The 15,191-nt window shown below is 45.0% G+C and overlaps 1 protein-coding gene across 1 annotated transcript in view; it reads right to left on the reverse strand.

Moving 5' to 3' along the window:
• Window positions 1–8,094, reverse strand: part of TCEA1 (transcription elongation factor A1) — a 58,025-nt gene extending 49,931 nt beyond the window's left edge. The window contains exon 1 of the mRNA XM_054497700.2: window positions 5,905–8,094. Coding sequence (XP_054353675.1) covers window positions 5,905–5,967 — 63 coding nt within the window. The 5' untranslated portion in view covers window positions 5,968–8,094. The remainder of the gene's footprint in view (window positions 1–5,904) is intronic.
• Between the last annotated feature and the right edge of the window lie 7,097 nt (window positions 8,095–15,191).

Raw genomic sequence — 15,191 nt, forward strand, 5'->3', positions numbered from 1 at the left:
TCTGTAATCCCAGCACTTTGGGAGGCTGAAGCGGGTAGATCACCAGAGATCAGGAGTTCTAGACCAGCCTGGCTGACATGGCGAAACCCTGTCTCTACTAAAAATACAAAAATCAGGCTGGGCGGGGTGGCTCACGCGTGGAAATCCCAGCACTTTGGGAGGCCAAGACAGGCGGATCATGAGGTCAGGAGTTCGAGACCGGCCTGGCCAATATGGTGAAACCCCATCTCTACTAAAAATACAAAAATTAGCCGGGCATGGTGGTGCACGCCTATAGTCCCAGCTACTCGGAAGGCCGAGGCAGGAGAACTGCCTGAACCCGGGAGGCGGAGGTTGCAGGGAGGCGGAGGTTGCAGTGAGCCGAGATAGCACCACTGCACTCCAGCCTGGGCGACAGAGTGAGACTCTATCTCAAAAAAAAAAAAAAAAAAAAAAAAAATTGCAGTACTGTGTATCTACCAGTACAGTGGAGTACTTTTCAGCAATAAAAAGTAATAAAATAGTGGTGCATAGTATAACATAAACTGACCTTTCAAAGACTATACTAAGGCTGGGCGTGGTGGCTCACGCCTGTAATCCCAGCACTTTGGGAGGCCCAGGTGGGTGGATCACCTGAGGTCAGGAGTTTGAGACCAGCCTGACCAATATGGTGAAACCCCGGCTCTACTAAAAATACAAAAATTACCTGGGCATGGTGACTTGCGCCTGTAGTCCCAGCTACTCGGGAGGCTGAGACAGGAGAACTGCTTGAACCTGGGAGGCGGAGGTTGCAGTGAGCCGAGATCACGCCACTGCACTCCAGCCTGAGCGACAGAGCGAGATGAGACTCTGTCTCAAAAAAAAAAAAAAAAAAAAAAAGACTATACTAAGCAAAAGAGGCCAGTTACACAAGACCACATACTGTATAATTTCACTGAAAATTTCCAGATTTGGCAAACACACAGACAGAAAGTATATTAGTGGCTGTCAGAGGCATGTGAGAAATTGGTGGGGGCAAATGAAGGCTGAATAAGGACTGACTGCTTAATAGGTACAGGGTTTCTTTTTGGAGTGATGAAAATGTTCTAAAATTATACAGTAGTAATAGTTGCACAAACCTGTAAATACACTAAAAGCCACTGAATTAACAGTTGACCCTCAAATAATATGGGTTTAAACTGCACAGATTCACCTGAGAATTTCCTTTCACCTCTGCAACTGTAGATGACAAAACCAACTCTTCCTTTCTCCTCAGCTTATTCAATGTGAAGACAAGGAGGATGAAGACCTTTATGACGACCCATTTCCACTTCATGAACAGTAAACATATTTTCTCTCCTTTATGATTTTCTTTTTTCTTTTCTTTTTTGAGACGTTGTCTCGCTCTGTCGCCCAGGCTAAGTGCCTATAATCCCAACATTTTGGGAGGCCAAGGCAGGCAGATCACTTGAGTCCAGGAGTTCTAGATCAGCCTGGGCAATATGGTGAAACCCCATCTCTATAAAAAATACCCATAAAAGGCTGGGCTCAGTGGCTCACGCCTGTAATCCCAGCAATTTGGGAGGCCGAGGCAGGTGGATTACTTGAGGTCAGGATGTCGAGACCAGCCTGAGAAAAATGGCAAAATCTCATCTCTACTAAAAATACAAAATTAGTTGGGTGTGGTGGCACGCACTTTGTAGTCCCAGCTACTCGGGAAGCTGAGGTGGGAGAGCTGCTTAAACCCAGGAGGCGGAGGTTGCAATGAGCCAAGGTCATGCCACCACACTCCAGCCTGAGTGACATGACTGCATGAGTTATACTACTACAAAAGTTATACTACTTGACCGCATGCGTGTAGGGAGGGGGGGATAGTGTGAGCACCACAACCCCTGCGTTGTTCAAGAGCCAACTACACTTTAAGAATGAATTTAATTCTATTTCTCGATAAAGCTGTTATTAAAAATTGTATAGTCATTCTAAATTTTGAATTATGCTAATTAATCTAACTCTGATATAGATACCAAAGTTTTGTTGCAGTTGTTGTTTTAACTCAGGTACTTGGAAATGTAAATCAATATTTCAGGTATCCCAGCTCCTACGAAATTCTAACATCTAATTTCAATTTCTCTCCCTGCAATTTAATTCCACTCAACCTTGAGCCTTCAATGAAATAAATAAACCTCAGCACTACCCACAAAATCTCCCCATGAACTTCAAAACTTTATGTCCTTGCCTCACTCCTCCTTCTATAATCTAAATGAATCCTTTACAAAGAAAGGCAACCTCAGATTGTTTTTTAGGCCTTATTACATCCTTTAGGCCCACAATCCCACACTAGAAGCATTTTATATTCACTTAATCCTTACTAAATTATCCCCAGTTTACCGTGATGAAAAACATTTTAGTGACGACAAAGAACTTGCCTAAAATCACACAGCTAAAGTTCAGAAAAGCCAGGATTTGAACCCACATTAGGAGTCAGACTTGGTTACTGACATCAAATCAAAGTGACAAGAAAAAAGCTTAAGCAGAAAACAGCTAATACCTAAAAATTTTGAACTACTTTCTGTGGTTCACTGTGGCTTGGTCATGTGCACTTGAGATCAAGTACACATGTGGGACAACATCTTGGGTAGAACTAGGGTCAGGATATTGATCTAGGTAACTAGGGAAACACAGCTGCCCCAAAACAGCAAGTTCATACTCTTACTTCCTGATTTTGTATTAACTTAATTGTATCCATGCATGGTTCAAGAACAGATGCAAGGGTCTTCTAGAGAGACACTGTAGCTTAAGAGAGGAGTACTAGCTTTGGAGCAAAACAGATTTAGATTCACATCTTCACTTGGCCACTTACTAGCTATTCGGCTTAAGACTATTCTAAATACTTAGCATCCTCATTTTCAGAATGAGGATAACACTCATCTTGCAAAGTTGCCTGAGGAATAAATGGGATAAGATGGGTAAGTATTTAGCAGAATACCTGGCTCAGAGTAATAGCTCAATAAATGGTAAGCTGTTTTTAGTTAAGTGTGACACCTATGGTTTTAGTAAAACAAAATTATTCAGGTAAAGCAGCAGCATGTTAAAATATTTTTTTAAATGATATCTAAATTTACGCTTAAATTTGTCAATTCTGATGACAACTATTACTCTTCAAAGTTAACTTTTTCAGGCTGGGCGCAGCAGCTCACATCTGTAATCCCAGCACTCTGGGAGGCCAGGACGGGCAGATCACCTGAGATCAGGAGTTCAAGACCAGCCTGGCCAATACGCTGAAATCCCATCTCTACTAAAAATACAAAAATTAGCCAGGCATGGTGGTGCACACCTGTAGTCCCAGCTTCTACGGAGGCTGAGGCAAGAGAATTGCTTGAACTGGGGAGGCGGAGGTTGCAGTGAGCCGAGATTGCACCACTGCACTCCAGCCTGGGTAACAGAGTGACACTGTCTCAAAAAAAAAAAAGTTAACTTTTTCATAATATAAAGCATTAAAAAAGTTGAGAGAAAAATCTGAAAACTACAGAAAAAAAAGAGAAACACATATACCATAATTCTACAACCCCTAAAACACATTTTGTTGAATTACTGAAAACTTAAAACGCCATCTGTAGGCTGATGGTGCAGTTGGGGAAAAGAGGAGTGTTATTCTGACCATTTCTCTTTCTCTGTATTTCATCAGCCTGTTTGAATTTCCAGAGGACAGGCAGGGAAAATGCTGGGGAAAACAAAAGTACAAGAGCCAGTCAGTTTTACTTTTTCTTTTTGGGAGGCAAGTTTTCATACAAGAAAAGTTTTGAACTACCTGAAAACTTAGATTTGAGAAGAAAACTTGGATTTGAGGATTATTTGTGGAGTTTATTCTCATTCTCTTCCAGACTCATTACAAAAGATCTGAAAATTTGTTGACGATTTGAGAACTGCAGATAAATATGAACTTATCTTCTCCACACCTGCCCACTAAAAAATTACTTAGAAAAATCTATTACAAGGAAAGAAACAAAATCAAGCAAACATCTAATGCATTAGACGATTAAAGGATACATATTACAGCCTAAGTTGGAAAGAACATTACCCAACAAATGGCTTTTTTTCTCTGGGAGCTTCTACTGTGCAAGTCTGGGGATCTCCAGACCAGAGAAAAATTTTCCAGTTTAAACAAAATAACGAAAATGTTCCAATAACCAGATAACCTGACAAATAACCAGAATTTGAAGTGGGAAATGAAGGGCCATATCAATGGGGAGGAAAAATGGCACTGGTAATATCTAGAACAGAAAATAAACAGGAAATACTTTAAAAGGCCAAAATCTGCAAATACAGATTAACAGGGTATGAAATGAAATACGAGGCAATGCACCTGTTAAAGGAAAAAGGGGAACAGAGGATGTTTGAAGTCTTACGTATTTAGTGTTAACACTAATTCCTATCTAGCTGTCATGTGGAAAGCCTGCTGTCCAGAAGAAAACCTGGGTCCTGGCTTATTCCAAACTACACAGTACTTAATTTAAGTAGTAGTACTTAATCTCTCTCAGTGTCTTAATCTGTAAAATGGATACCCTTTATGTACTCACAGCTCTGTGTGAGTCACAAAAGAATTTTGAGCAGATGCTTTTTAACTCCAAAGTGCTGAACAAATCAGAGCATCCCTTTTCTCTTCACATTAGTTTGACACGGAATTTACTTCATAGATGGAAGAAAAATTATTTCAGGTACACTGACGATGAAAATGTGCCCAACGTGGTTAAACAAATTTAGGTGAAGACAATTATATAAGTTTACCTGAGAAGCCAGGCGCGGTGGCTCACGCCTGTAATCCCAGCACTTTGGCAGGCCGAGGTGGGCGGATCACCTGAGGTCAGGAGTTCGAGACCAGCCTGGTTAACATGGTGAAACCCCGTTTCTACTAAAAATACAAAAAATTAGCCAGGCGTGGTGGCGCACGTCTGTAATCCCAGCTACTCGGGAGGCTGAGGCAGGAGAATCACTTGAACCCGAGAGGCGGAGGTTGCAGTGAGCCGAGATCAAGCCACTGCACTCCAGCTTGTGCAACAAGAGTGAAACTCCGTCTCAAAAAAATAAGTTTAGTTGAGAACAGATGAGTCTGAAGCAAGGGACTGAAAGTGCCACACAAATGGGCAAACTGTAGAAACTGATCGTATGACGATTTCTTACAAACCACAAAAGGACATGCTCACATAAATATTCATCAATAACAAGAAAATGCCACCAGTATTAACTGTAAACCACTTAGAAAATACCCAACAATATAATTTGTCCAAATCCCTCTACCAGCATTCTGGTGAGTGTGCGTGCTTTAGTCCTAACTCTTCCGTACATTACGACAGGACAACACCCGCTTTTTATAAAACGTTTAGCAACCCGCCAAGAAACTGGCGCACTTTACCTTTTTAATCGCTAAGCAAACATGTAGCGCAGTTGAGATAACCAGGCGGACGTTCAGCCCTCTTCAAAACTAAGACACAGGAGTTTTACATTTTACCAGCCCGATGTCTAATACCGATCACAAGCTTCTATTTGATGCTCTTTCTAGATGTTGGCCACGGATCACGGAAGACTCCATTCTTTCAAGTTCTGAGGACTTTCTACGCTTCAATTCCTAAGCTAAATTGCGAAGGTTTTACTACCACGAAAGTTTAAAGTCAACGGAGAGCGTGCCCTAATCCCTAAATCGATTAGGTTTATTACGCGGCACCAGCGAGCAGGGACTGGAAATACAAGAGCGAGCGAGTCCTAACGCGGGTGGCCGCGGGACCCGACGCCCCGGGCCCGGACACCCTCCCCGCGGAGGCGGGCGCTGCGGGCCCGGCTCCCAGACGGGAGGCTGCAAGGGGAGGGGAGAGAGAAGGAGAGAGGGGGGGCCCCCTCGGGCCGGACCGCGGCCCGGCCTCCCTCCCGGCCCGCGCCGCTCGCCGCGCTCACCGCGTTCTTCTTCTGCACCATCTTGTCCATCTTCTTGGCAAAGCGGACCACTTCGTCCTCCATGGCTCCGGCAGGTCTTCTCCGCGCCCAGCCCGCTGGCAAGGGGAAGTGGGCGAAGCTGGGGCGGAGGACACAGCAGGAGCGACCCCCGGCGCGCGGCAAGCCCCACCACCGCAGGCCCGGGCCTAGGCCCCCTTCCTCACGAACGAAGCCCGCGGCGGCGGCGGCGGCGGCGGCTGCGGCGGTGGCGGCTCCGGCTCCGACTCCTCCTCCCCAGGCAGCGACAATCGAACAGCGCGCGCGACGTGCAGGCGCTACCAATTGACTGCAGATCGCTGGGAAGGGGCGAGCCCAGGTTCCCGCCAGGCGGGCGTCGGGCTGGTGGGCAGGCGTGGCTTCCGGCTAGAGGGTCGCGGAAGGCGCCCAGTTTTGCTGCGCGTTCACCTCCGGCCCCGCCCCCGCACAGGGCGGGTTTTCGGCCCCCTGTTGCCTCGGGACATCCCGGAGTTTTAGAACCCGCAGAGGCCCAAGTAGCTCGAAACGGGGGCAGATTCCGAGCATGGAACGTTGGCAGGTTTTAAAGTCTGTGGGAAGCCAAGCACTTTCTCCATAGGAGACTGCTACGGGGAAAAATGGAACCCGCGTCCTCTAAATTAGGTTACGGAGTTACTCGTTTTAAGCGTTCCTTTTTTTTTTGAGACGGATCCTCGCTGTGTTGCCAGGCTGGAGTGCAGTGGCGCGATCTCGGCTCACAGCAACCTCCTCCCCCCGTGTTCAAGCGATTCTCCTGCCTTAGCTTCCCGAGTAGCTGGGAGTACAGGCGCACGCCACCACGCCCGGCTAATTTTTTGTATTTTTAGTAGAGACAGGGTTTCACCATGTTGGCCAGGATGGTCTTGATCTCTTGACCTAGTGATCCGCCCGCCTCGGCCTCCCAAAGTGCTGAGATTACAGGAGTGAGACACTGTGCCTAGCCTGTTTAGTTCATTTTTAGAATTCTAATTATCTGATGAGGTATGAAATGGTATCTCATTGTGGTTTTGATTTGCATTTTCCTAATATGTTAAGCATATTTTCATGTGCTTGTTGGCCATTTCTGTGGTTTCTTTTTTTTTTTTTTTTGAGATGGGGTCTCACTCTGTTGTCCAGGCTGGATTACAGTGGCACAATCTCAGCTCACTGTAGCCTCCAGCTCCCGGGTTCAAGCAATTCTCCCACCTCAGCCTCCTGAGTAGCTGGGATTCCTGGGGAGCACCAACACCCCCGGCTAATTTTTGCACTTTTAGCAGAGATGGGGTTTCACCATGTTGGCCAGGCTGGTCTGGAACTCCTGACCTCAGGTGATCCACCCACCTCGGCCTCTCAAAGTGCTGGGATTACAAGTATGAGCCACCTCCCCTGGCCTTCTATGGTTTCTTTAGAGAAATGTCTACTCTAGTCTTTTGCCCAATTTTTAACTGAGTTGTGTTTATGTTGTTAAGTTGTAAATGTTGTTATATAATTCTGGACTCTAGAGCCTTGAGATAAATATGCTTTGCAATGACTGTTTCCCTTCCCATTTTGTGGGTTATCTTTTCAGTCTTTTTTTTTTTTTTTTTGAGACAGGGTCTCACAGTCGCCCAAGCTGAGTCATGTGGTGTGATCACGGCTCATTGCAGCCTCCACTTTTTGGGTTCAAGCAATTCTCTTGCCTCTGCCTCCTGAGTAGCTGGGACTACAGGCACACACCACCATGCCCAGCTAATTCTGGATTATTTGTAGAGAGAGGGTCTTACTATGTTGCCCCAGCTGGTCTCAAACTCCTGCACTCAAGCAATCCTCCCGCCTCGGCCTTCCAAAGTGCTGGGATTCCAGATGTGGGCCTCCTCACCCAGACTCTTTTCAGTCTCTTGATATTGACCTTTCATGCATAAACTTTATATTTTACCAAAGTCCAATTCATATATTGCTTTTGTTACTTGTGCTTTTGGTGTCAAATCTCAGAAAGAGTTGCAAATCCAAGGTCATGAAGATTGACCATTGCCATTTTAACAACATTAAGTCTATCAATTCATTACGATGGGATATCTTTCCATTTATTTAGATCTATTTTAGTTTCTTTAAGCAATATAACATAATTTTCAGTGTGCAACTCTTGACTAAATTCACCTCATTGGCTAAAATTATTCTTGGTATTTTATTTTGTTATTTATTTATATTATATTATCTTTTATTAATTTTTATTTTATTGAGACAGGGTTTTGCTCTGTCACTCAGGTGGAGTGCAGTGGCACAATCATACCTCACTACAGCCTCAATGTCTTGGGCTCAAGAGATCCTCCCACCTTGGCCTCCCAAAGTGCTGGGATTACAGGGATGAGCCACAGTTCCCTGCCCTAATCTTTTCTTTTGTCTCTAATTAATCTTTATTATTTCCTTCTGACATTTTGGAGTTTACTTTTCTTCTCTTTTTCCAATTCCTTAAGCCATAAAGTTAGGTAATTAATGTCAGATTTTTCTTCTTTTTTTTTTTTTGAGACGGAGTTTCGCTCTTGTTGCCCAGGCTGGAGTGCAATGGCGTGATCTCTGCTCACCACAACCTCCACCTCCTGGGTTCAAGCAATTCTCCTGCCTCAGCCTCCCAAGTAGCTGGGATTACAGGCACGTGCCACCACGCCTAGCTAATTTTGTATTTTTAGTAGAGACAGGGTTTCTCCATGTTGGTCAGACTGGTCTCGAACTCCCGACCTCAGGTGATCCACCCGCCTCAGCCTCCCAAAGTGCTGAGATTACAGTCATGAGCCACTGCACCTGGTGGAGATTATTCTTTTTGAGCTATAAATTTCCCTCTGAGCACTGTTTTCACTGCATTTCATAAATTTTGGTATATCGTAGCTTTGTTTTCATTTGTCTCAAAATATTGTTCTATTTTCTGATTTCTTTTTGAAGTTGTGTGAATGTATTATTTCAACATAATTGTGAAATTACTTTTTTCCTTCTGTTATTTATATCTAGCTTCATCACATTATAGTTAAAGAAATACTTTGTATGATTATGATTTTTAAAAATTCTTTGGCCGGGCATGGTGGCTCACACCTGTAATCCCAGCATTTCGGAAGGCTGAGGTGGGAGGATTGCTTGAGCTCAGGAGTTCAAGATCAAACACCATAGGGAGGCAACATAGTGAGATCTCACCTCTACTAAAAATTAAAAAAAAAAAAAAATAGCCAAGCATGGTGGCATGTACCTGTACTCCCAGCTACTGGGGAGGCTGAGGTGGGAGGATCACTTGAGTCTGGGAGACAGAGGTTGCAGTGAGCTATGACTGTGGCACTACACTCCAGCCTGGACGACAGAGCGAGACCCCTGTCTCAAAATAAATAAAGAAATAAAAACAAGGCTGGGCGCTGTGGCTCATGCCTGTAATCCCAGCACTTTGGGAGGCCAAGGCGGGTGGATCACTTGAGGTCAGGAGTTCAAGACCAGCCTGGCCAACATGGTGAAACTCTGTCTCTACTAAAAATACTAAAAGTTAGCCAGTCGTGGTGGTGGGCACCTGTAATCCCAGCTACTCAGGAGGCTGAGGCAGTAGAATCGCTTGAACCCGGGAGGCGGAGGTTGCAGTGAGCCAAGATCGCGCCACTGCCCTCCAGCCTGGGCAACAAGAGTGAGACTCTGTCTCAAGAATAAATAAATAAATAAATAAATAAATAAATAATAAAAACAAAAATTTATTGAGGCCAGGTGCAGTGGCTCATGCCTGTAATCCCAGCAGTTTGGGAGGCTGAGGCGAGCAGATCACTTGGGGTCAGGAGTTCGAGACCAGCCTGGCCAACCAACATAGCAAAACCCTGTCTCTACTAATACAAAAATTAGCCATGCATGGTGGCGCGCCTGTAGTCCCAGCTAGTTGGGAGGCTAAGACATGAGAATCATCTAACCCAGGGGGTGGAGGTTGCACTGAGTCGAGAACCCGCCACTGCACTCCAGCCTGGGTGACAGAGCAAGACTCTGCCAAAAAATTGAAAATAAAAAAATTGAGACATTTAATTTGTCTAACAAATGACCAATTCTGGAGAATGTTCCATGTGCACTTTGGAAAAATATGCATTCTTATGGGTGGAGTGTACTGTATGTATTATGTCTAGTTGGTTTATAATGTTGTTTAAGTTCTGTATTTCCTACTGATCCTCTAACTGTTCTATCCATTAATAAAAGTCGTGGGGTTGTTTTTTTTGTTTGTTTTTTTTTTTGAGATGGAGTTTTGCTCTTGTTGCCCAGGCTGGAGTGCAATGGCGTGATCTTGGCTCACTGCAACCTCCGCCTCCCGGGTTCAAGCGATTCTCCTGCCTCAGCTTCCCAAGCAGCTGGGATTACAGGCCAACACACCCGGCTAGTTTTGTATTTTTGGTAGAGACAGGGTTTCTCCATGTTGGTCAGGCTGGTCTCGAACTCCCAACCTCAGGTGATCTACCTGCTTCGGCCTCCCAAAGTGCTGGGATTACAGGCATGAGCCACCACGCCTGGCCAAAGAGGTGTATTTTAAAGTTTCTAATTATTATTATAGAACCACCTATTTCACCCTTAAACTATGTCAGTTCTTGCTTCATATATGTGGGGGCTCTTTTGTAAAGTATGGACATGTTTATGATTGTTATATCTTCTTGATGATTTAACCCTTTTATCCATATATAATGTTCTTTTTTAGCAAATTTTGACTTGCGCTTTTTTTTTTTTTATTTGAGACAGAGTCTTGCTCTGTCGCCCAGGCTGGAGTGCAGTGGCGCAATCTCGGCTCACTGCAAGCTCCGCCTCCCGGGTTCACGCCGTTCTCCTGCCCCAGCCGCCCCAGTAGCTGGGACTACAAGCGCCCGCCACCACACCTGGCTAATTTTTTTTTGTATTTTTAGTAGAGACGGGGTTTCACCGTGTTAGCCGGGATGGTCTCAATCTCCTGACCTTGTGATCCGCCCGCCTCGGCCTCCCAAAGTGCTGGGATTACAGGCGTGAGCCACAGTGCCCAGCCTACTTGCACTCTATTTTTATACTAGTATATCCACCTCAGCTCAGCTCTCTTTTAGTTACTGTTTTCATGGAACACCTTTTTCCATCCTTTTACATTCAATATATTTGTCTTGGATCTAAAATGAGTCTCTTCAAGACATATAGTTGTATCTCTTTTTAAAATTTTTATTTTACCAATCTCTTTCAGTTGCATACTTTAATCCTATTATGAGCTGAATTTGCCATTTAAAACACAAGTGCATAGAAGCATAAGTTATAAATCTATGTTAATGGGCACACATTGCGTAAAGATTTCCTTTGTAACAACTACATGAAGATGGAAGGATGAAATTGAATAGAAGCACAGCATTTGTATACTGCTGAAGCTAAATTGGGATTATTTAAACTAGATTCTTTTTTATTTCCTTTTTTTTTTTTTTTTGAGATGGAGTTTTGCTCTTGTCGCCCAGGCTGGAGTGTAATGGCGCAGTCTCAGTGAGCTGCAACCTCTGCCTTCCGGGTTCAAGCGATTCTCCTGCCATAGCCTCCCGAGTAGCTGGGATTACAGGCGCCCACCACCATGCTCGGCTAATTTTTGTACTTTTAGTAGAGATGGGTTTTCGCCATGTTGGCCAGGTTGGTCTCAAACTTCTGACCCCTAGTGATCCACCTGCCCTGGCCTCTCAAAGTGCTAGAATTACAGACACGAGCCACTGTGCCCGGCCTATTTAAACTAGATTCTTAAGGCTCTGTGTTCACAGGAGGGAGCATATGGGTGGGTCTGCCACATGCTGTGGGGGCCATGAACCCCCACCAACTGGCTGCAGCAGAGGCTTCTCCCCACTTCTGGCTGCCCTGGGGCCTGCTGCCTCCTACTCCACATCCATTGGAGCCCTCTCAGTTTTGGTCACTTGTCTAAGGGCACCCACGGGTATCCAGCCAAGGTCATCAAGAAAGGAGTCTTGCTCGTTGCCCAGGCTGGAGTCCAGTGGTTATTCCCAGGTGTGGTTGTGCACTATAGCCTCAAAATCCAGGTCTCAAACCACCTGTGGTATCCAGTCAAAGTCATCGAAAAAGAAGTCTTGCTGCGTTGCCCAGGCTGGAGTGCAGTGGTTACTCACAGGTGTGATTGTGCACTATGGCCTCAAAATCCAAGTCTTGAGCCACCCTCTTTCCTTGGAGTAGCTGCGACTACGGGTGCATGCCACCATGCTAATTTTTGTATTTTTGTCATGTTGCCCAGGCTGGTCTCAGACTTCGGGCTCAAGTAAAGGATAGTTTTGTTGGATACAGAATTGTTCATTGACAGGTATTTTTTCTTTCAGCATTTTAAATAGTATCATCCCACTACTTCCTAGCTTCTGTGGTTTCTGCTGCAAAATTGGCTGTTAATCTCATTGAAACACTTGGATGTGATGAGTTCTTTTGCTCTTGCTGCTATCAATAATCTTTTTGTCTTACTACAGTTAGATTATAATTGGATTGGTGTGAATATATTCAAGTTTATTCTACTTGGAGTTCATTGAGCTTCTTTGATGTGTAGATTTATGTCTTTCATCAAAGTCAGGGATTTTTTTTCAAAAGTCTGGGTCTCGGCTGTGCATAGTGGCTCATGCCTGTAATCCCAGCACTTTGGGAGGCTGAGGTAGGAGGATCACCTAAGGTCAGGAGTTGAAGACCAGCCTGGCCAACATGGTGAAATCCCATCTCCACAAAAATACCAAAATTAGCTGGGCATGATGGCGGGTGCCTGTAATTCCAGCTACTCGGGAGGCTGAGGTGGGAGAATCACTTGAACCCGGGAGGTGGAGGTTGCAGTGAGCTAAGATCGTGGCATTGCACTCCAGCCTGGGTGACAAAGTGAGACTCCATCTCAAAAAAAAAAAAAGTCTGGGTCTCACGCTGTTGCCCAGGCCAGAGTGAAGTGGCATAATCATGACTCACTGCAGCCTCAAACTACTGGGTTCAAGTGATCAAGTGATCCTCCCATCTCAGCCTCCTGAGTAGCTGGGACTACAGACATGCACCACACACCCAGTGAAGTTTTTACAAATCTTTTTCAGAGACAGTGTATTAATCCATTTTGCATTGCTGTAAAGGAATACCTGAGAGTGGGTAATTATTGTTTTTCTTTTTCTTTTTTTTTGAGATGAAGTCTTGCTCTGTCACCCAGACTGGAGTGCGGTGACACAGTCTCAGCTCACTGCAACCTCTGCTTCCCAGGCTTAAGCGATTCTCCTGCCTCAGCCTCTTGAGTGGTTGGGATTAGCCGGGATTAAAGGTGTGTGCCACCATGCCTGGCTAATTTTTGTTTTTTGTTTTTTGCTTTTTTTTGAGACGGAGTTTCTCTCTTGTTGCCCAGGCTGGAGTGCAATGGCACAGTCTCGGCTCACTGCAACCTCTGCCTCCCGGGTTCAAGCGATTCTCCTGCTTCAGCCTCCCGAGTAGCTGGGATTACAGGTGCCCACAACCACGCCCGGCTAATTTTTGTATTTTTAGTAGAAACAAGGTTTCACCATATTGGCCAGGCTGGTCTCAAACTTCTGACCTCAGGTGATTCACCTGCCTCCGCCTCCCAAAGTGCTGGGATTACAGGCGAGAGCCACCTCGCCCGGCCTTAATTTTGTATTTTTAGTAGAGACAGGGTTTCATCATGTTGGCCAGGCTGGTCTCCAACTCCTGACCTCAAGTGATCCACTTGCCTCGGGCTTCCAAGTGCTGGGATTACAGGCGTGAGCCACTGTACCAGCCTGAGGGTGGGTAATTATTTATTAAAAAAAAAAAAAAAACAGGCCGGGTATGGTGGCTCACGCCTATAACCCTAGCACTTTGGGAGGCCAAGGCAGGTGGATCACGAGGTCAGGAAATCGAGACCATCCTGGCCAACATGGTGAAACCCCATCTCTACCAAAAATATGAAAATTAGTGGGGTGTGGTGGCACGTGCTTGTAAGCCCAGCTACTCAGAAAGCTGAGGCAGGAGAATCACTTGAACCAGGGAGTCGGAGGTTGCAGTGAGCTGAGATCACACTACTGCACTCCAGTCTGGCAACGGAGCAAGACTACATCTCAAAAAAAAAAAAAAGGTTATTTGGCTCATGGTTCTGCAGACTATACAAGCAGTATGGTGGGTAGGCATGGTGGCTCACACCTGTAATCCCAGCACTTTGGGAGGCTGAGGCAGGCAGATAGCTTGAGCTCAGGAGTTCAAGACCAGCCCAAACAACATGGGGAAACCCCGTCTCTACAGAAAACACAAAATTAGCCAGGCATTGTGGTGAGCACCTGTAGTCCCAGCTACTTGGGAGGCTGAGATGGGAAGATGGCTTGAGTCTGGGAGGCAGAGGTTGCAGTGAGCTGAGATCATGTCACTGCACTCCAGCCTGGGCAATAGAGCAAGAGCTTGTCTCAAGAAAAAAATGCAAAACAAACAAACAAAAAGCACGGTGCAAGCATCATGGCCTCAGGAAGCTTTTATTCATGGCAGAAGGGAGAAGGAGAGTTGGCATGTCACATGGTGAGAGAGGGAACAAGCAGGGCAGGGAGGAAGTGCCAGGCTCTTTAAACAACTAGCTCTTGCATGAACTAATAAAGCCAGAATTCACTCATTACTGTGAGGAGGGAACGAAGCCATTATTCATGAGGGATCTGCCCCCATGACTCAAACACCTCCCATGAGACCCTACAACCAGCATTGGGGATCACATTTCAACATGAGATTTGGAGAGGAAAATATCCAAACTATATCAGATGGGGTCTCAATATACTGCCCAGGCTGGTCTCAAACTCTTGGCCTCAAGTGATCCTCCTGCCTCAGCCTTTCATTGCTAGCATTACAGACACGAGCTACTGCACCCAGCTAAATTTGGGGTTTGGCCATTATTTCTTCAAATATTCCTTTTGTTCCTCTTTTTTCTCTCCTTCTGGAATTCCATTATGTGTATGTTGCTACTCTAAGAAACCCACAGGTTTCTTAGGCTATGTTCATTTTTATTTTCTTTTTCCTTTCTATTCCTCAGACTGGATAATTTCAATTGTACTATCTTTAAGTCTGCTAATTCTTCTGCCTGCTCAAACCTGCTGCACAACTCTAGTGAATTTTTTATTTTAATTATTGTTATCTTCAGTTCTAGATATGTATTTGGTTCCTTTTTATAATTTTTATTGATTGATTGATGTTCTCTAGTTGTTGAGATATTGTCCTCCTGCTTTAATTTTTTTCTCCATGGTTTCCTTTAGCTTTTTGAGGTATATTTAAGACAGCTGAATAAGGTCTTTGCTCAGTAAGTCCAATATCTGAGCTTC

This window comes from Pongo pygmaeus, chromosome 7 (genome assembly GCF_028885625.2).
Source record: "Pongo pygmaeus isolate AG05252 chromosome 7, NHGRI_mPonPyg2-v2.0_pri, whole genome shotgun sequence".
NCBI classification, from domain to species: domain Eukaryota; kingdom Metazoa; phylum Chordata; class Mammalia; order Primates; family Hominidae; genus Pongo; species Pongo pygmaeus.